At 38.7% G+C, this 20,730-nt stretch overlaps 1 protein-coding gene, 1 non-coding gene and 1 pseudogene across 2 annotated transcripts in view; 1 reads left to right on the forward strand and 2 right to left on the reverse strand.

Moving 5' to 3' along the window:
* LRP2 (LDL receptor related protein 2) overlaps positions 1–20,730 on the forward strand; it is a 191,448-nt gene that overhangs the window by 143,044 nt on the left and 27,674 nt on the right. The window contains exons 49-61 of the mRNA XM_023528463.1: positions 387–903; positions 3,712–3,864; positions 4,400–4,570; positions 7,496–7,719; positions 9,041–9,218; positions 10,184–10,380; positions 10,773–11,018; positions 11,685–11,813; positions 12,795–12,914; positions 14,006–14,122; positions 14,845–14,961; positions 15,807–15,944; positions 18,818–18,940. Coding sequence (XP_023384231.1) covers positions 387–903; positions 3,712–3,864; positions 4,400–4,570; positions 7,496–7,719; positions 9,041–9,218; positions 10,184–10,380; positions 10,773–11,018; positions 11,685–11,813; positions 12,795–12,914; positions 14,006–14,122; positions 14,845–14,961; positions 15,807–15,944; positions 18,818–18,940 — 2,430 coding nt within the window. The remainder of the gene's footprint in view (positions 1–386; positions 904–3,711; positions 3,865–4,399; positions 4,571–7,495; positions 7,720–9,040; positions 9,219–10,183; positions 10,381–10,772; positions 11,019–11,684; positions 11,814–12,794; positions 12,915–14,005; positions 14,123–14,844; positions 14,962–15,806; positions 15,945–18,817; positions 18,941–20,730) is intronic.
* Positions 17,602–17,721, reverse strand: LOC111739706 (annotated as a pseudogene).
* On the reverse strand, positions 17,731–17,803 carry TRNAV-UAC. Its single transcript has one exon. It is a non-coding gene; the product is annotated as a tRNA-Val (tRNA).

Raw genomic sequence — 20,730 nt, forward strand, 5'->3', positions numbered from 1 at the left:
GGGGCATTTCCCTCGCCTGGAGGCTTGTTTATCAGAATACCACTGGCCGGGCTCTTTTCTTCTATTCCTCTTTCTCCTTTCTCCTGTCATGTTACTTTATAAATCATTGGTTTAAAGAAGTTTGCAGATATAGGATTCAAAGTCAAACCGAAGCTTGTTAGTTGTATTAGTCGTTAAAATCACTGGTGAAGGATTAAGTTGGGGAGGAAGTTTAAAACACAGTGATTTTTGAATAACATGTGGCCTTGAGAAATCTCTATTGTTTATCTACTTTTAATATGATTCATTAAGAATTGGTGCAGTACAGTGTAAATGTTGCATTTGGACCATTATAGTGGAGTCACTGCTGACATTTTAGTTCTCTAATTACTTTGTTTTACCTACAGGCATTAATGAGTGCCATGACCCTTCACTCAGTGGCTGCGACCAAAACTGCACAGACACCTTAACCAGTTTCTATTGTTCTTGTCGTCCTGGTTACAAGCTTATGTCTGACAAGCGGACTTGCAGTGACATTGATGAATGCAAGGAGACGCCCTTTGTCTGTAGCCAGAAGTGTGAGAATGTAATGGGCTCCTACATCTGTAAGTGTGCCCCAGGCTACATCCGAGAACCAGATGGAAAGAGCTGCCGGCAGAACAGTAACATCGAGCCCTATCTCATTTTTAGCAACCGTTACTATTTGAGAAATCTAACTATAGATGGCTCTTTTTACTCCCTCATTTTGCAAGGACTGGGCAATGCTGTGGCATTGGATTTTGACCGAGTAGAAAAGAGATTATATTGGATTGATATAGAAAAAAAAATCATTGAGAGAATGTTTCTGAATAAGACAAACAGGGAGACAATCATGAAGCACAAACTACCAGCTACAGAAAGTCTGGCTGTAGACTGGGTTGGCAGGTAAGAAAACACCAAGGAGCTTTTTAAAAGTTAAAAAAATTAAAAAAAAAAAATTCTAACCATCTTAACAGGGAATTAATCCTTCCAACTTAGGTTAATATGTGAATACATTTAATGTTTCTGCATATTTTTTTTTCTGCTGTGTACCTAATACTCAAATGAGATACCACAGAACCCAAAATCTAGTGATTTTTAAGAATTTATGGTATCATTTTGGGGGGGAGGGACATCAAAGGGGAGCAAAGAGCTCTGTTATTACTGGCCGTTCAGTTAACTGGAGATGATATTAAGGGATGATTCATGCATTCATTGCTTTATTCAGTCACTTAACTGCTTCATGTCAGCTGCTATGCCAGGCTGTAGGAGCCTAGAGCAGCCCCTGCTTTCCTGGAGTTCGCAGGCTTGCTTACAACGTTAGTCATTCTCAGCCTGGGCTGGTCATGAAATAGAGAATGGCTAACCTGAAACTTTTGTTTTGAGATAGTCTTTTTAGAAAATGAGGATTTTTAAGGTAGGCAAGCGATATTTTAATTAAACTTTATCAAATCAACCACATTTGTTAACATCTCTATTGAATCTTGAATATCAGATACTCAGCTATGGGCTCTTATACTGCAAATATTATTGCTGCAGTCAGCCCAGACCTACAGAGGACTCTTCTGCATCTTCTCTATTTGACCATCTTAAGGGTAAAGATTCTAAAATGGAGGGTGGGGAATTTGGTCCCTAGAACTACCTGAATAGTAGCTGGCCTACCATAGGTGCTCAATAAGTGCCTGCTGAATAATAAATAAATTGAGTAATGAATTGACTATGTGAATAGGAATATTTTATATATCATGGCTCTACCAAGTATCAAAAAGCATAGCGATTAATGATTTGTAGGAAACGAACTAAACTTGGTACTGTTTCTGTTCCATCTTTTGCTCCAAAGAAGGGAAAAACAGGATGATATTTTCCCCTGGATTTTAGCTACTTTCCTCTCCACTTGGGCATGTACTTGACCAGGAGAGAGGATTACATAAATGCATGGTAGTCAGGAAGATGGTGCAAGAACATCTAGTGTGAGGGTAGGATAAAATATCCTCTGACTGAAGTATTTCTAAATGTTCATGATGGAGCACAGCCAGTCTAAACATTCCTTAAAAGACAAAAGAAGACTAGAACCCAGTTACATTTAAGTTTGTAGGGGGCATTTGTAAGATATTAACTGCATTAAAATTAGAAACAATTTCTCCGATATCAATAAAGATGTCCACTGCTAACCCAAGGGCGTTTGGTTTCCAAAGCCTTTGTACTTGACATATAATTTTTAAAAGCACCATTATGCACTTTGGAAGATTGTACTGGCTCTCAGCCTCTTGTTTTCCAGCAGTGAGAGTGGAGTGTCTCCTCCATATTCTCTTGAAAAGAGTGCTCACGGGGTCAGTCTTTTAACTGTGGAATGAAGAGAAATTGATGAATCGGCAGTAAGCTTAACAGAATGGTGTGCCCTATGGTGTATTCAGTCTTGAATTCCTGCTCTACCATTTTCTAATTATACAATCCCAGGGCCTCAGCAGCCTCATCAGAAAAACAGAGATAATAATAGTACCTACTCCCAGAGTTGTTGTGATCTTAAATAAAATAATGTTTTAAAAAATTCTTAGCCTAGGTCCTGGCGTTTAGTGGGTATTCAATACATAGCTGCTATTATTATTGGTATTCTTAGCCTCTGTAATGATGGAATCCAAGATTGTGGTCATCTCATTCATCAGGATTTACCTAACTGGCAAGACTTGCACTTTTATGCATACTCATTCCCTCATCCTCAAGCCTAAAAGGATGTTGCTGTCCTAACAGTTACATATTATCACAACCAGCATGGTTGGATCAGGGCTTATCTCTTGCAAGGAGACATCTAGGCCTTTTGGAAGGGAAATCACTCTCCTTCCAGTTGGAATTGACTATCGGATCCTAAATGACACTCAAATTCTTAAACCCTTTGGAAGCTTATGGTTACTTAAGACTCTGGTGAAAACCATGGACCCCTTCCTGGAGAAAAGCACTTAACACGTTGAGCTCACACATTTTGTATCAGTTTTAGAGGGTACACAGACTCCTCAAAGCCCAGGCTACCTTGATGTCAGGTTAAGGACCCCAGATTAAGAATCTCTGTCTTATAGAAAATAACTGGACTTTATTGAATAGAAATATATTTAGAACTGAAATATCCTTCAGGTAGGAGTTTCTAACAATTTTTAATAAATTTTTAAAGCTTTTTAAGTTTGATAGAGTAAAACTTAGCGCGGGGTAAGAAATTCATTTTGTCAACTTAATCTGATAGAGCCAGGGATGGGTAAGGTTTCTCTTTATCTTAAGGATGCCATGATTCAGAGTTCCTTTGTGCAGTCTCAATGAAACACTTAGACAAGTCTGCTTCCTCAGCTCTATCATTTAAACTGTAGTTTATGACACTCATTGTTTTCACTTCTGCTTCCCTGCTCCTCTGAGCTTTTGCATTGCCTGGAAAGGATAGTTTACGCTGCATGAAGAAAGTAAAGCCAGAATCCTTGTGTGAGGTATAGCCCCAGAAATCCCTCTGTGATATCATCTTAAAGTGCAAATTGTAGCACACATTCTTGCATCTCCTGTTGCCTCATCTCAGGACGGCCAGTTGTTTCCCTTTGCTCTTGTTTGCCTGGGGAAAGTGACTTCTAACAGCTATCTGTATGATTCCAATGTAGCTCAGACAAGAAGTTGGGTGGCTGAATATGCAGTTTCACCAGCAAAATGGCTGTATGGGTAACTCCTGCCTCTCTATTTCAGAAAGCTCTATTGGGTGGATGCCTACCTGAACTGCCTCTCTGTCTCTGAGCTTGATGGCCGATACCGCCGCAAGCTGGCTGAGCACTGTTTGGATGCCAACAACACCTTCTGCTTTGATAACCCCAGAGGAATTGCCCTTCACCCTCAATATGGGTATTGTCTTCCTGTAACCTTGGGCTTTTCTTTCATGCCCTTATTTCGTCTCTGTTACCAGAAAAGCTGTTCATATAGTTATCTCAAGGCCAATATCTTGCTGGGATCTGTCTTCTTTTCTTATCTGGTAAATGGTTTAGTATAATGGGTAGAAGCATGGTTTATTCAAATGATATTCATGAGCTATTCTGTTTTCTTTGCCATGACTCATCATTTCACTTTTCAAGTCACAGATTTGGGCTGCATGCAAAGAAAATTACAGGAAAAAAACAAAAAAACAAAAAACAAAAAAAAGCCAACCCACCTTTACTGGACTTTCTATGTCAACTCCACTGAAGTCCTCAGTTAATCATGTTCATTTTTGAGCATTCCCTGTTTGTCATTACCTTTCAGGTTATTTTCTATTAGTTCTCTTTCCTTTCAGAGAGGCTTTTCAGACTATAAACTTTATTTCTCTAATCAGAGAAGAGCTATGTCCTTTGGCTACTGATTTCTTTTGGCTTCAGGAGCTGACCCTTTGTGTTTCCTCCAACAGGTATGTCTACTGGGCAGACTGGGCTCACCGAGCATACATTGGGAGAATAGGCATGGATGGAATCAATAAGTCTGTGATTATCTCTACCAAATTAGAGTGGCCCAATGGCATCACCATTGATTATACCAACGATCTACTCTACTGGGCAGATGCTCACCTGGGTTACATTGAGTACGTATACAGGAAAGAATAAAACAAAGTGGGTAACTTTATTCCAAATACCAGGGCTAGTGTTGCCAATGTATCATTCCCGGGCAGCTTCTAACTGGCCTGTGAATTAGAAGTCACTCTGGGGTCTTCTATCTAAAATTCCCAATAGGCAATTCACTGAGCTCTGTAGTATGACACAGTAGAAAGAGAGTGAACTTTGGAGTCATACAGAGCAGGTTTCTTTGCCTTTCCCTTCTGAATATATCATTTATAGATTTTACTACTTGAAAAAAAAAAAGAGCAAGACTATTGAAAGGTTTTCCCTAAAGTACTTTGGTGCATTTATTGATATGTACAATGTAGTGTTTTAAGTAACGGTAGAGTCTGTTTACATTTATTCAATATGATAATGCATTCAAATCATTCCAGTAATAAAATAATTTTTAGAAAATGCGTTAAATATCACCTTGTTCAATGAAAAATAGTCATTGTAAAAAAGATAACACACTGTATTAACCAACCAGTGCATGTTTATTTTGGCACATTGCTAATTATGTTCTAAATGCACTATAGTAATGCCTTCTGGGTAAGCTTTTATGAACAAGTACCCAGATAAACAGCCTGTTGAATTAAAAAACATGGAACTGTCATTAACTCAACAGAGCTATTTAAAAATTTTCATTCTTTTAAATTTATTTTGCTACCAAAGTTAATGTAGAAATTTTTGAAGTGCTCTAATCTCATACTCTCTTGCGAACATGCCACTGAATACCTAGCACACATGCTAGTGCCCTCTCTTATGCTGATGGTAGACATAGTTAATCAATCCCAGAACTCTCTTCTGTTAAATAGGGCCACTTTCCTCAGGATCTTCAACAGTCTACATATGTGCTGAAGATTCTTTGCTACCGCTGACATGGAAAGCAGAGGACATTGGATTGTTTTTACAGGCTATGCCATCAGCCTCTGCTACTTTCCAACATCTGTTTTGAGCTCAGCCCCTTGGAATTACCTTAATGCTCTTAGTTTTAAAATATGTTTAGGGTCAGTAGGAAAAGAGACTTGGAAAATTGAAGGTTATAAGGATTTTAACATGCAATGCTTTGGGAATACTTTCTTTCCTCGGTTCATTTGCTATACTAAAGCAACCTTTAGCGTTCTCTTTGCAAAATTTACTATAGCAGGTATTAACTCACTCTTAGGTAGAGATCAACTTTGGTCAGAATAAGTAGAATATTACTTCTAGTTTAATTGTACCATTTCAGTGTAATATACAGATGGTGATTCCCTTTGCCCTTCCCACGATGTGTGTATTCTGTTTTTGAAGGAACATCATAGACCTCAGCTTTCCATAAAAATCTCTTTTTGAATTAGTAGAAGCATCAAGGTGCTCAGAGAAACTTACACAACTTTTTTGGGTTTCTATTTTTCTTTAGATCTTGTAGATTATTCTTGATCTTGAAAGCTTGGTAGGTTTAACTGAAATGGAGAGTGTACACACACATAGTATTTTAAGGAGCATTAGAGGCGAAAAGGAGTTTTCTAGATACTTAATATTCTGTTCACTTTTTGGTAAAATTTTTGTAGCTGAATTCTAAATTTCAGGCAATAGGTTACTGTGTAAAGGTGAAATAATATCAGGCACTATGATCTGGGAATGAATGAACTTTTAATATTCATGTAGCCATATTGACTTGATCAGATCTTGAAGGGGTATCATCAATTCCTGTGTTCAGAAATAGATTTCATAGGCTGTGTAAATCAATAAATTTTCATAGAGCATCCAACCCATTTCTTGTACATATTGGGATGTGCCTGTGGTTTTCCACTTGACAAAAGAAAAAAAAATATTCTTAAAGGTGTCTGAGATCTCTACGTAGAGATCATGCAAGAACTGTAAAGAAAGGTCTCAAGATGACTTTCTAGTCTATAATTTTCTTTAAAGAAACAGATTGTGACTAAGTTCTGGTCATTTATAGCTGCAGTCTTATCAACAGAGGTCAAGAAGATCTTCAGGTTTTCCTATAAGTTGTGAATTCTATAAGTTATGAATTGTTATATTTGAAAACTATTTCTAATGTCGCATAGCTAACATTATCAAGTTTCTTAGTTGCTAGCTCATTCTATCTCCTATTTGAATTTTAGGGTCTGCTCCAAAATCTTAAAATACCAATATTCTGCCACAGACTTATAAAAAAGAATGAGACATTGGAACTAGGAGGACCTAGATATTTGGCTGTGGATGCTCTGTGACATCTTGAAATCAGAGAACTTCCTCTGGAGGTTTATTCATCTGGAAAAGTATTAATAGTGTCCAAGGCATGATTTATAAAAAATGTTCTGCCAGTGTATGCAAAGTTAACCTTGCAGGCCTATAATTTAACACAGCTAGTATATATGGCTCAGGTTATACTGAGAATCCAGGTGTCTCCTGGATTCTCAGTTAAAAATATCATGACATTTCAGCCTTAGATACTTAAGAAAGTGCTTTTGAAATGTTCTCAAGAAGGCAGAATTCCAGCTTTACATTGCTATCCTCTGATTTTTTTCTGATGGCTTAGGAAATAAGGACTGTGTTCATCGCAGGATATCAAAGGGACACTTAGTGGAGAACATCAATGTAAGAGGTTGTAAACTTAAAACAACTGAACCAGCTGCATCTGCGGGAAAGCAGCTGTGATTAGGAATCTGTGATTATTTCAACTTCTCTGGCTATTCCTACTTTTAAGACATTGCTTTTTCAACTTTTACATCTTTTGTTCAGTCAAAATATCCTTTAAGTTTATTTTTGTTTTAATTAAAGACTAGGAGTTTAGGGAGAATCTAAACTTCAGTTGTCTCTAGAAGGTAGAATTTTATTAATTAATTAGTCAATTCTTCTATCTTTAAGGCATTAGAAGAGAGGAGTTATCTTCAGTGAATGACTCTTTCATCCTCCTACCCCAGGTACTCTGATTTGGAGGGCCACCATCGCCACACAGTGTATGATGGGACACTGTCTCATCCTTTTGCTATTACCATTTTTGAAGACACTATTTATTGGACAGATTGGAATACAAAGACAGTTGAAAAGGGGAACAAATATGATGGATCAGATAGGATGATGCTGGTGAACACAACACATAAACCATATGACATCCATGTGTATCATCCATATAGGCAGCCAATTGGTGAGTAGGTGATCCAGAAGTTTGGCACAGTTGCTTTAGGTTCTTGTGCATGCCATTCTTGTTTCTCTAAGAGTAAATGTCAGAAATTATAAAGGTGTTACTTGTTAATGTTTTCTATAAAACATATGCTGAGAGTTGAGAGTATGGAAATATTTTAGAGTTTATTCCCCATTCCTGGAAAGGTTGCTTATAACCCGTTTTCTTAACACTAGCTCTATTCTTAATGATCAGTCTGGGGTTTTGTTTTTGATAAGAACTAACTATTTTGGTGGGAGAACTGAAGTATGTTAAAGTGAGTTAAAAATATCATGACATTTCAGCCTTAGATACTTAAGAAAGTGCTTTTGAAAAATAAGGACATTTCTTATATAACCACAATAAATTATAGCCATGATGTGTTATAATTATATGTATGTAATTATAACAATCATTCCATAATACCAAGATCCATCAATTGAAATGATTGATTTAAAAGAAAATTGTAATAATTATAAAACAACATTTATTAAATGTTTATTTGAATGTGAAGTATTGTGTATTGAATATTTTTTCTTCCCTTTCAGAAGGTAAAAGTGTTGCGCAACACATTTCAATGTATCATGAGTTAGGGGATTTGTTTTTATTTGTTTGCAAACTTACATTCTTCTTCATACAATCAAAGCCATTTTTATGATCTAGAGATAATCTAGCAAATGTCTGGAGTGTATTTTGGGGGTAGAATGGATTTCGTGGGCTTGCTTTGTTGTGATGTCTTGCTAAAACATACAGTAAAGTTAGAAGTAAGGAAAAATGAGAATTAGCAAGGTAAAGATACTCAGTATTTTTCTCTGGAAGTTGATATTCTTGGTGGTATTTTAGCAGAAGTTCAAATTAATCTTCATTTCCAAGTGGTGGCCCAGAAAATTAGATGCTGCTCAGTTTAGCCATCCACTTCATTCTTGGCCATAATTCTGTTGCCTATATCCTTAGAATAAGAGAATATACCATGTGCTGGAAATTAAAACTTTAACTTAGGTACTGGACACATGTATGCAAGCAAACTTACCCACCTACTCTCCAAGGACTTTGAGAATCACATCTTTTGTAGCCTACAACACCACTGGGTATGCCTCAATTCTGCTAGTATGTAAATCAGTTTTCTTAAAGCACAGGGTTACTTATATAGTTTTATCATCTGTCTTATTTATGAACTTTTAGAAAAAACGTGAAATGAGGATAATGATTTTTCTTACTAAGAGGTGGTAAGTTTTATAAAGTGAGCAATCAGCTCATCTCTGCTTGATATTGTATTGAATGAACATATATTTTCTTCTTTCACTAGTGAATAATCCCTGTGGTACCAACAATGGTGGCTGTTCTCATCTCTGCCTCATTGAAGCAGGAGGCAAAGGATTCACCTGCGAGTGCCCAGATGACTTTAAGACTATCCACCTGATTGACAGTACCCACTGCTTGCCCATGTGCTCTAGCACCCAATTCCTGTGTGCTAACAAGGAAAAGTAAGGCTCTCTCTTCCCTCTTTCCATAGACTTTCCATTCCTTGGATACACATTGAACTTTAGGGCTCCTGGGGATGGGAGTCTTCAAATGAACCAAGATTTTGGCTAATTAATGTGTTCTTATGGAATGCACCAAGACTCTCAGTCCCCAACTTCAGATAATTTATATCTGTATAGAAGAAGCAAACTATGTGTTTTTTATTTCTAACAAATTGTCTTAAGTGTCAGGGCCAGAGTATATATAAGTGTATACTGAAAAATAGCCCTCGAAAATGATAGAATTTCTCTTGTCTTTCCTACATGTACACTGGCCTAGCTCCTTAGTTAACTATGCCAGAGGATCCAGCATTACACATTCAAATCCATTTTTGATCATTTGTGTTTGCTGTGAAACATGGCCATAGATTATTTTCCTAACAATGGCCATAGGCCATTAATGATGACTAGGGAGATGAGTCAGAGAGTGGGGTGTTAATGCAAATCATAGCGTCTAGATGGGCAGATTGTTTTGATGATTAAATAAGATATCTTAGATTAAGAATCTAGCATACACCTATCATGACATGGGCTCTCAACAAATGGTAGTACCCTCCAGCTTCTCAACCAATACCCAAATATCTTTTATATCACCGGCAGACAATCTCAGCCCCGCTACCAGAACCACAGCTCCAAACACACACTCCACTGTTGGTTATGGCAGGAGCTTAATCATCGTACTCCAAGCATTTTATCAGCATGTTTCTGAGTCTTAACAATTCTGTTTTATCTCATCTAATTGTTTTCTCCTAAAATACACTCCAGTAACCAGGGTTTAATTAATCATCTTCTTGTGTCATGCAGGTCACTTAGAATTCAGTTTTGCCTTCTTCTCCCCAGATAGTCATTGCCCACTCCTCTAACCACCCCCACCACCCCCCTACTCCCAGGGGCTTCGCTAAGAGAAGTGGTATATTTTCTCCTTGCAGATGTATTCCTATCTGGTGGAAATGTGATGGCCAGAGAGACTGCTCAGACGGTTCGGATGAACCCCCCGTTTGCCCACAGCGCTACTGCCGGTTAGGGCAGTTCCAGTGCAAAGACGGCAACTGCTCCAGCCCCTACTTCCTGTGTGATACCCATCAAGACTGCCCTGACGGGTCTGATGAAGACATTGTTCTTTGCGGTGTGTTGAGTTGCTTTATGCCTTCTTTGCCCATTTCTGTAGTTGATTATGTATAGTTATGATTCTGTGGGGATTTTCTGAGTATCATAAACCAAAAACCAGTCCAGAGTCCTAGGAGAAAACTCCATCCTATATCTATTTTAATAAAGTTTTTTTAGAATTACTAACATCTCTGTAAGGCACATGGTAGAGGTAGACAGTAAGTTGACTCTACTGGTGGTCCCTTACCATGTGCTATGCATAGAATCCTCCTTGAGAGCTAATATTGAGGAAAAAATGAGGAGTTCCGCTATTTTAATCAAGGACTCTCAGTTGTAATGTTTGTTTCCGTTTTTAAAAAGCTTCTGTTCCTGATGCCTTCTAAGCTGATAACAAAATGTCTCTGCTTATAGAGCATCACCAATGTGAGTCCAATGAATGGCAATGTGCCAACAAACGTTGCATCCCAGAAGCCTGGCAGTGTGACTCGATAAATGACTGTGGGGATAACTCAGATGAAGACAGTTCCCACTGTGCCAGCAGACTCTGCCAGCCAGGCTATTTTAAGTGTGCCAATGGCCACTGCATCCCTCAGTCCTGGAAGTGTGATGTAGACAATGATTGTGGAGACTACTCGGATGAGCCCATCCAGGAATGCAGTAAGTTCCTGCGGGTGGGGCATGGCCTGACCAGGAGCAGGAAACAAGGAGAACCTCTGCGTGGATTGAGAGAGCACATGGGGCACCCCCTCTTAGCTCTCTCTGCTAACTCTGACACTGCAAGACAAAGTATGGTCGAATAGCCTGCACATTGAACCAGACCGCTGTATATGAAGGGGCTGGTTTCTCTTCTTGATACACTGAATGTCTGTCTGTCCAGAATATGATAACAAGAACTTACACATTTTGTATATCTAGCTCTTTCTCATTTGGCCTCAGAGACACATTGTGTGGTAAAATTCCCATTTTACAGATGAGGAAACTGGGATTTACATTCAGTGGATGGTCATCTTTCTATTCAGTGGCAGAGCTGACACTTCAACTCTTTTTTTAAAATTTCAAACCCAGTCCTTTTTCCTCTCACAAAATTATACTGCAACACAAACCAGTGGTACTGAGCTAGTGAGAAAACTTAGGATCCTTTCTGCTCTTGGGGAACAGGCATCACACATAAAACAGACATATGTTGCCAGAGTCAATTTAATGGTAACATGGTGATCATTACTTGTCAGCACCACTTTTTAAATATGACAATGGAAGGTGTTTTTTGGTGCCGTTTCCCAGAACTGAAACTTCAGTTCTGACTGTTACTTTCTCTCTTTTCAGTGGGCCCTGCCTATCGCTGTGACAATCATACAGAATTCAACTGTAAAACAAACTACCGCTGTATCCCAAAGTGGGCTGTGTGCAATGGCGTTGATGACTGCAGGGACAACAGTGATGAGCAAGGCTGTGGTAGGGGCGCTGCAGGGGAGTGGGCGAGGGACAAGGAAATTTTAAATGTCCAGGCTATTATTAGGAGATGAGAGTGGATTTTCCATGTCATCGTTCCTTTGTTTATCTCTGAAAAAGGAACTGTCTATAGATTCTTCTAATAACATGTTACATTTTTGTAGCATTTTACAGGGTTATTGGGGGAGTTTAATTTTAGCATCTTAAATGAAATGTCATCCCAAAGGATGCTGTAATTGGAGAAGATATTTTTAAGACATTAGGAACTTGTAAAATTTCTCCCAAATGTAGAATTCTTATTTATACTTGATAAGTTTAAATTCTTTATCTACTCTTATAGATTGATTGAAATTGATGGGGTAGAGAAAGATTTGGTATCTACCACTAAAAAGAATATCTCAAAGTCAATATTTCTTACTTGGAGATTTTTATACTCTGAATGTCTCTCTGATTTTCCATATTATCTATTGGTCAGTTGTAGTCACTCTGGCAACATAGGAAGAACTTATAGACAAAAGGATAAATGAATGGAATTTATCAAGATTAGGCATATACTCTAACTTGAAATCAAAATGTCTATAAGTGTGTGTGTTAGGGTTAGTTGGAAGAGTGGTAAAGAAGGTAATGGGTTATTTTAATAATAACACTGAATCTAACCAACTAAAGAAAATGTAATGGAAATGTTCTATTTGCTGGTGGTATCTCTTAATATTCTTTTCCGGGCTTTTGTTGCAAATTACAAGCCAGATACCAATTTACTGTTTGAACATTTTCTACAAAAATAATAGATCTAGTTTTAAGTAGTAGTATAGGTTAAGTTTAGCCAGAGAGGAATATTGACAGTGAGTGTTGTTGACATTCCTCCCCCTGGGAATTTGAGAATATGGTAGCATAATCTCGGACTCACTCACTAGGAAACCATTGTTTTTTTGGCATTTTTTAACCATTGGCCTCTGAAGTCTTTGCAATGACTGTGCTTTGCAGAGGAAATGACGTGCAAACCTGTGGGGGTTTTCCGCTGTAATAATCACCAGTGTATCCCTCTTCGATGGAAATGTGATGGGCACGATGACTGTGGAGATCACTCAGATGAGGAAAACTGTGGTAAGTGTTCAGGGTTCTATCATCCTCATGTACCAGCAGAGCTGTGACATCTGCTTTTTGTCTATAATTCAACTATGCCATTTGCCCTCAAAGGGTAGAATGACAGCTACCTGATCTCTTACGTTCTGCTGACTGGTCCTTTTCTACTTTTTCTTTAACTGAGGACATAAGCATCTAATTCTGAGTTGTTTGTCATCAAACTTTGGGATGAGGCTGTTTACCCAAAAATGTCTTGTTCTGTTCTGTTGAATTTATTTATACCAACTTTTTTTTTTCCCAAGAAGAATTTGAGGTGATTTACCATAAAGGGCAAATATAATAAGATAAATAGAATAGAAATAGAAAACTAGGACCAAGAGAAATATAGGAAGGAATCTAAAGATCTAAAGATCTTACACCGAAATGGCCTCAATGGCAGAGGAAAGAGAACTTGTATTTTGGATCATCAGCCTTCCTGGAACAGCTAACTATGTTAGGAGGTCTAACGGTTAAATAAAAGGTCAGGTTTTAGTTTCTCTCTCCCAGTGAAGGTGCTGATTATAAAAAAATTGGACAAAGAGGATGAGGAAAGGAAGCTAAAGATGTGGATCACACCAAACTAGTCAGTCCTGAATAACTAGGTGTGTTTCAAAAACACCTTTACGAGGCTTTTCCCTGAACATATACCATTGACTCATGATATATGTCAATTTTGGGTCGACTCATATGAAATACATTCTAACTTTAGTTACCTTTTGGAAGTAAGAAGCAATCATTTTCTGATTACACTTGCAAATATCAATTGGCTGAAAACTCCTTACACAGAAGGGCAATCAGTTGGCATTTTATTATTTATAAGAAAGTTCATATTGAATCCTATAGGTTATCTAGTTTCCCAAAGTTGAAATTTATCTTAAGATTAAATAACTTCGTACAGATTTAAAATTGAGATGGAAGGTCTATTTTTGGAGGATGGACACTCTGCCCAAGCAGACAGCTGTGACTTTGAACACTGGAGGGCCTTGGTCGCTGAGGGCATTACACTTCCTCGTTAACCTGTCCTGTATGTGATTCCTGGTGCCCACTCATGGCCATGTGGTTTTCCTTTTTAGTCCCTCGGGAGTGCACAGAGAGTGAGTTTCGGTGTGATGATCAGAGCTGCATTCCCTCTCGGTGGATATGTGACTTCAACAACGACTGTGGGGACAACTCGGATGAACGAGACTGTGGTACTGCCAGAGCTCTTTGAGAAGCTTCCCATAGTGTCTTGTACTAAAGTCAGCATATTTGACAGAAGTAGGAACTTCAAATGAGTGTTTGTAAGGTTTTTAGAGTAAGATGACTTTTGTATAATGTATGTAGTATACAAACCTTAAGATTACACATTACCTTCTGCTCTGTAACTTACATCTAGATCAACTATAACAGGGGAAAATAGCAAGAGCTTTTCTTTTTTTTTTTAATCTCATTAAACATTTCCTAGGAGCAGACTTTAATCTATAAATTAAAGTAGACAAATAAAAATATTGGTCTTCTTATGCTTCCCCAGAGAGAAGCCCTTGGGGTTATGGTACTGTAACTGCCTGGTACAGAAGTAAAAGCATTAGAATAGGAATCATAAAGTGCAAGTAATTTTTATAGCTCTTTACTGAGCAAGGGTTGGGTCTGAGAAAAATTAGCAAACATGAAAAGTTGGGAATTCAGATTTCTGAGAAAAAGTTTAAAGGATAGAGATTATTTAACAGAGGAGAGATAGATACCTCATTTCCCTGTCTTGAAAGGGGAAGGTGTAAGTTTTGAGTGTTTATTCATTTGCTAACCACAAGTTGAGGGTTTGCTGTGAGCCATTGACAGAAGGTATGGATAGGAATGTGATGGAGTACCTACAACACTCCATGGAGCTGTCTGAGAATGCCACGGCATCCTGGGAATGACAGTCTTTTCTCTTCAGAAATGAGGACTTGCCATCCTGGATATTTTCAGTGTAAGAGTGGACACTGCGTGCCCGATGAATTGAAATGTGATGGAATCATCGACTGTTTGGATGCCTCCGATGAAGCTGTTTGTCGTAAGTTCCTAGACATTCATGGCACTATTTATCTGAATTGTATGGATATGCCAGTTTAGACCCTAACCTCTTCCATAAGCCACTACTTCTTAGATTAAAAGGCCATAGGTATTTCCTATTCAGCATTCATTGATAATTATTAGTTCACCTGGGATCTGAGTCACCATACCCATATATTTCACAGTAGTCATTCAAGTGCATTTCATTAATAATATTTTAAATAGAGACTTTTAAGTATCTCTGCTACCAAAGTATTTATATATTATCAACTACTATAAAAATCATTAATTGGATAACATTGCATATAAAAGAATATCTGAGTAATGAATAAATGGGTATGAAGAACTTGGATTGGGTATTAGAACATACTGAATTTACAGCATTGACATTTTTCTAAATTGCATGATGACATATAAAAAGTTATTTAAAGTGTAATGTCACTATAATCATTCACATTTTAGTCTTTATGAATCACTGGGTTAAAAACTGTTGTGATGCTCCATGATAGATATTGTTGATAATGATGTTGCCACATCTTAAAATCTGCTTTCAAAGACTATTTAAATGGATCATGGGTAAAGCCAGTGCTGACACATAGCTAAAAAGTTGTACTTGCCTATAAAGAAAAAGTCCATGGAATGATTCATGTCATTGAAAATTGGGCTTGAACAACTGTCCTTAAGAAATAGTCCATCAGAATTTCAGGCAGTTTAAGGCCATGGTACTCTTGGTGAGTAAGGAAGAGCAGGCTGTAATGATAAGAGCTAAAGGAGAAATAGCAGGTTAGCTTTCCTAAACTAGTAGCTTCTTCTAATAGTTTGAATATGTGTCTTCCCCACCAACAGCTACTCGCTTTCCAAATGGTGCATACTGCCCAGCTACTAAGTTCGAATGTAAAAATCATGTTTGTGTCCAGTCATCTTGGATCTGTGATGGTGATAACGACTGTGGCGATGGTTCCGATGAAGAACTTCACCTGTGCTGTAAGAGGGATAGAGATGGAGTGAACGGGAGAGGCGTTGTCTGGCAAAATATCCATGTTTCTTTCTTATGTGGAGCATGTAATCCTGGAGACAGTAGTACAAGTTTTAAGTACTGGATACATGATCTGTTTTACTGTGATTTCACTCAGTCTTCCTGCTTAGTTTTCTTTTTGAAACATGAGGTTGGGCAAACACCCATGGCTTTAAACAAGTTTATGATCTTAGAACACAATTTCTTTAAAAGAAATCTGAACTGGAAACCTAACGTGCATAAAGAGAGGCAGGTCTGTTGTGAAGTCTGAGTAGGGATTGGGGTGTGTGTCCCTCCTGCTCCATCCTACTTTCCGTGCCCCTCAAAGCATCTCTTCTAAACCCTAGAGCTTCGTAGATCACCATTCGGAAATTTAAAGACTAGTTTATCTTTAAAGTCACTTTCCTTCACATCATAATTCAAGGCCACCTAATTCCCTTCTGCCGTATGATGCATATTTGTTTTTTCAACCAGTGAATCTCAATTTGGGTACACATCTTGTTTCCAAATCACATGCACTGGCCCCACCCCAGGTTTAGACTTAATGAACCAGGGCCTGAGCAAATGTATTTTTAAAAAGGTCCTTAGCTCTTGGAGGTGGCTCCATAGTGAAGTGGTTAGCACATCTGCTTTACACGCGGAAGGTCCTGGGTTCGCCAGGCTCCGGGTATGTGCTGCTAGAACTTGGGAAGAGACACCCCGCCTTCAGAGATCCAGTTCTTAAGAGGAGATGGCAACATCCATAGGTCAGGGGTGGAAGTAGGGAGGTGGGGGAATTAAAGGAAGGGGGGAGTTCTTTACCTCTTAATTTAGTCCCTTGGTTGAGAACTATTGATTTTAACACAATAAATGAAGATAGAGTTTGTTTTGATAATTTTGCTACCTACTTGGAGTCATTGGAGAGACTCTAGGGTTGTTCTCAAAGTGCCATTCCTGTACTAGGAGAGTCAGCATCACTTGGGAACATGTTACAAATGTAAATTCTTGGGCCCACCCCAGACCTACCCCCTCCAAATCTCTGGCAGTGCGGCTCACCGATGTCTGCATTTAACAAGCCCTCCAGATGATTCTGAAGCAAGCTAAAGGTTAAAAATTTTGTGTAAGAGAAAGCCCTCGACTTTCTGCACCCTCGAACATTCCTGCTGGGACTCTTGATTAGCTCCTAGTGTGACTCTGTTGCCGTTTGCTTCTTAAGTTCACGTCGCCTCTTCCATTTGGTTTCCTAGATTCATCACTATCCATTTTTAGCCCAAAGATTTTACTGTAGAAAATGACATATCAGAATATTTTTTTTCCTTCATAGAACTGTAATTAGCATACATTATATTTTCACAGTGGCATCCCAACATTTTTCTTGCCACTTCTTTTCTTGTTAAGAACTAACCATGTTTTGTTTTGTTTTTAACTTGGCGAATCGTGAAAAATATTTTAAGTGTATGTAACTTACACTTAAAAAGTCTTTAGGAAGTTGCCTCTTTCCATAAGATAAGTGCTTGTAGCTAGCAGAATTAAACTTTAGAAAGGCAGAGACACAGCCACATTAAAAAATGACCAACACTGTTTTATAATGTTGCACTTGCCTTTTTTTTAAATTTAATTTTTATTTTTATTATTTATTATTGTTTATGCCTACAGCACCTGGTCTTTATAGGTGGTCTCCCATCCAAGTACTAACCAGGCCCAACCAACCCTGCTTAGCTTCTGAGATCAGACATCAGGCTTGTTCAGGGTGGCATGGCCGTAGACCGTGGACTGTGGCTCCACTGGGGTGTGAACCCAGGACCTTCTGCGTGTAAAGCAGACGTGCTAACCACTACACTATGGAACCACATCCAACACTTGCCTTTTTTAGCAAATAATTTTTCTATTAACCATACTTCTAAGAACCAGCTCTTGGATTTGATTTTTTTCCCCCAATCAACATCATTTTAAGTGTCTCCTCTTGCTCCCTGTGAGTGGCACAAAGGCAGAAGGAAATTAAACAGCCGAAGCCCTCCAGGTGAAAGAAGTACACACATGTGTGTTGAGTTCACTGAATTCCTGGTACATGCATGGAGGGCCATGCCCCTGTACCAAACAAGTAAGGGGACTGGGTTATACACTGGGGCTCCTCATAGGTGCACAAGCATCTGTTAGAGTTTTAACTCTGGGTAATAAAATGAGTCAGGGTTTGATTGTGAGATAGCAACTTTAAATACAATAGGTGAGAAAATTCAGGAAGGATAGTCGTCATGTTATAAAACTTTAATGACAAGACTTCATGCTCTGGAGGCTCAATGGCAACTACAGTCAAAGGGACAAACAAAGGCCTCCTGGCTTAGAATAAGAGCACATGTATGGTCCTGCTGGTCCTCCAGCCTCGTGGCTACCATTGTCCTTACCTGGTGCTCCAGTTACAAAAGACCTTTTATTCAGGTCCAAAGTCCTGCCATGCTCCTTCCTGACTCAGAATCTTCCCACGTGATGCCTCCTCTGACCCCCCCTTCCCAAAATCTATATCAGGTACTCCCAGTATAAGTCCACTGCCCAGGGGTTGGGGCTGCACAGTAGGTGAGTGGCAGGCAAGCGGAGAAGTTTCATCTGTGTTTGCAGCCGCTCCCCAGAGCTAGCATCAGCACCTCAGCTCCACAGGCATTAGATTCTCATAGGAGCACTGGTCTCTGGTACCAAAAAGGTTGGGGACTGCTGTAGATACTCAAATGTGTATGTCCATTGGTGAATTGAATGAGCAAATGAATGGATGAATCAAGCAAGCCTGGTGCTGGCATAGGAATGTTTTTAAACATTAACACTTAAGTTCTACTCTTAACCTCTACTTTTGTTTTCCTATCTTTTGTTTTAGTGAGTGTTCCCTGCGAGTCACCACACCGTTTCCGGTGTGACAACAATCGCTGTATTTACAGTCACGAGATGTGCAACCATATGGACGACTGTGGAGATGGAAGTGATGAAAAGGAGGAAAACTGTAAGCAAAAGTCAAAAGGGAGAAGGAAGATCTAAGGACCCCAAATTGTCTGCAGTTTGCAAAATGTACACTCTGGGATTTCAGTTTGCCCCATAGAGGCTTCAGCTGCACCTATGACTGTAGATTTCTGCTGACATAAATGTTTGCTAGACCCTATAAACACATGCATGACTCCGATGCAACCCTTCTCCACATATTCCTATTTTGTTTGGGTGAGATGTTGGCAAGTCCCTTGATTTTTTTCAGTCTTTATTTAAACATTCAATTTTTCTTTCCTCATTTTCTCTTAAAAAAATGAGAACCAACACTAAATACTGGTTGAGTCACACTTCACAAAGTAATGGTTTGAAGATGAGGTTGGGTCACTCTTCAGCTTAGAGTTACTAATTGTTCATCCAGGGATGTGCACTTCTCAAGGCCCAGCTGTGAAGATCACGTTAAGTAAGGCAGCACTGGTGTTAGCTTATCTAATATCCTTCTTTAAAATGAAAATTTATCTTCCAGAAGAGAAAAATTATGGACTATTTTAAGATAGAAGCTGCAAACTGGCTGCATTTAATGTGTTAGATATCAAAAAGCCTGTGCTTTTCCATTCTGAGACTGTTTTAAAATCTATCCATTGACGGGGAGAGTTGATGCATCTGGGCAATTTTATTTACCTAGTAAAAAGTCTGTGAGGAAAATTATTTTCCCTGACTCCAATTACTTTTTTTCCTGAAAGGATATTATCTAGGAAAATTTAGATAAATATTTAATTTTTCTAGTTTCCATCCCTTGTTTCAGTGTGGTCTTAAAATGCTCATTGCCACACCCCATCCCAGAAGGGACTATGTGTCAGGGAGGACATTGACACTAATGCAGTTTGTACCCCCTTGTTTGGGGCAGAGATGAACTTGTGGCTATAATATTGTTACTATGTTTATTTAAGGCATAGCACAAAAGGATAAAAAATCAGAAATAAAACATTAAAAAAATTTTCGAGTAGGTTTCCCCTTCCCCTCTTCTCTTTCCATTTCCTTTGCTACTAATGCCATTTTAAAGTAGAGTGAGCTTTAAATGTTCAATGGCTTAAACAGCAGAAGTTTATTTTTCACTCATGTAAAATTTGATGAAGATCAGGCAGCCTTCCTCTGTCCCATAATTATACCATCTCGTTGCTGGGCAGAGAAGAGAGAAATGGAGGAGGCACACAGGTTCTTAATTTCCTAGGAAGTGACAGATGTCACTCATACTTTCCTTTGGTTGGAACTAGTCGCATGCAAAGGAGACAAGGAAATGCAGGGAAGCGCATGGGTATTTGGTGAACACCAGTCATTCCTACCATAATTTACCTTCATGTCGCTAGAAATTCCTTTATGCTTTTCTTCTCATGCACAAAGCACCCTTAACCCCTCCCCAAGGACGTAACTCATAGTTCTATCCAGTAACTGAAATCCCAGATCTCTGGGTAATGGGCAGCAGTCACTATCAATTCCAGATGTGATTCCTTTTGGTCTGGAGACGCAAAAACTAACAGACTAGTTTTATTTGTGCCACCCACCCCCTGACCTCCAATAGATAGTGCTAGAACAGAGAAGCATAATAGAAATAAACATTCCCATTGGGAAAGAGAATTAGAGACTCATTGCAATCACGAGTCTTAACAATTCTGAAATGACATTGGGCTAAGAGGACACGTTGGCCCAAGACAGCGCTATTTATGTCTGTTGCCTTAGTGGAATTATTAACAGTGCCCTTTACATTCTCGAAAGCATACTGGCTTGGAGAGTAAGTTATTTGGTTACCTCATG

Source organism: Pteropus vampyrus, unplaced genomic scaffold (genome assembly GCF_000151845.1).
Source record: "Pteropus vampyrus isolate Shadow unplaced genomic scaffold, Pvam_2.0 Scaffold2, whole genome shotgun sequence".
In the NCBI taxonomy this organism is placed as follows: Eukaryota; Metazoa; Chordata; class Mammalia; order Chiroptera; family Pteropodidae; genus Pteropus; species Pteropus vampyrus.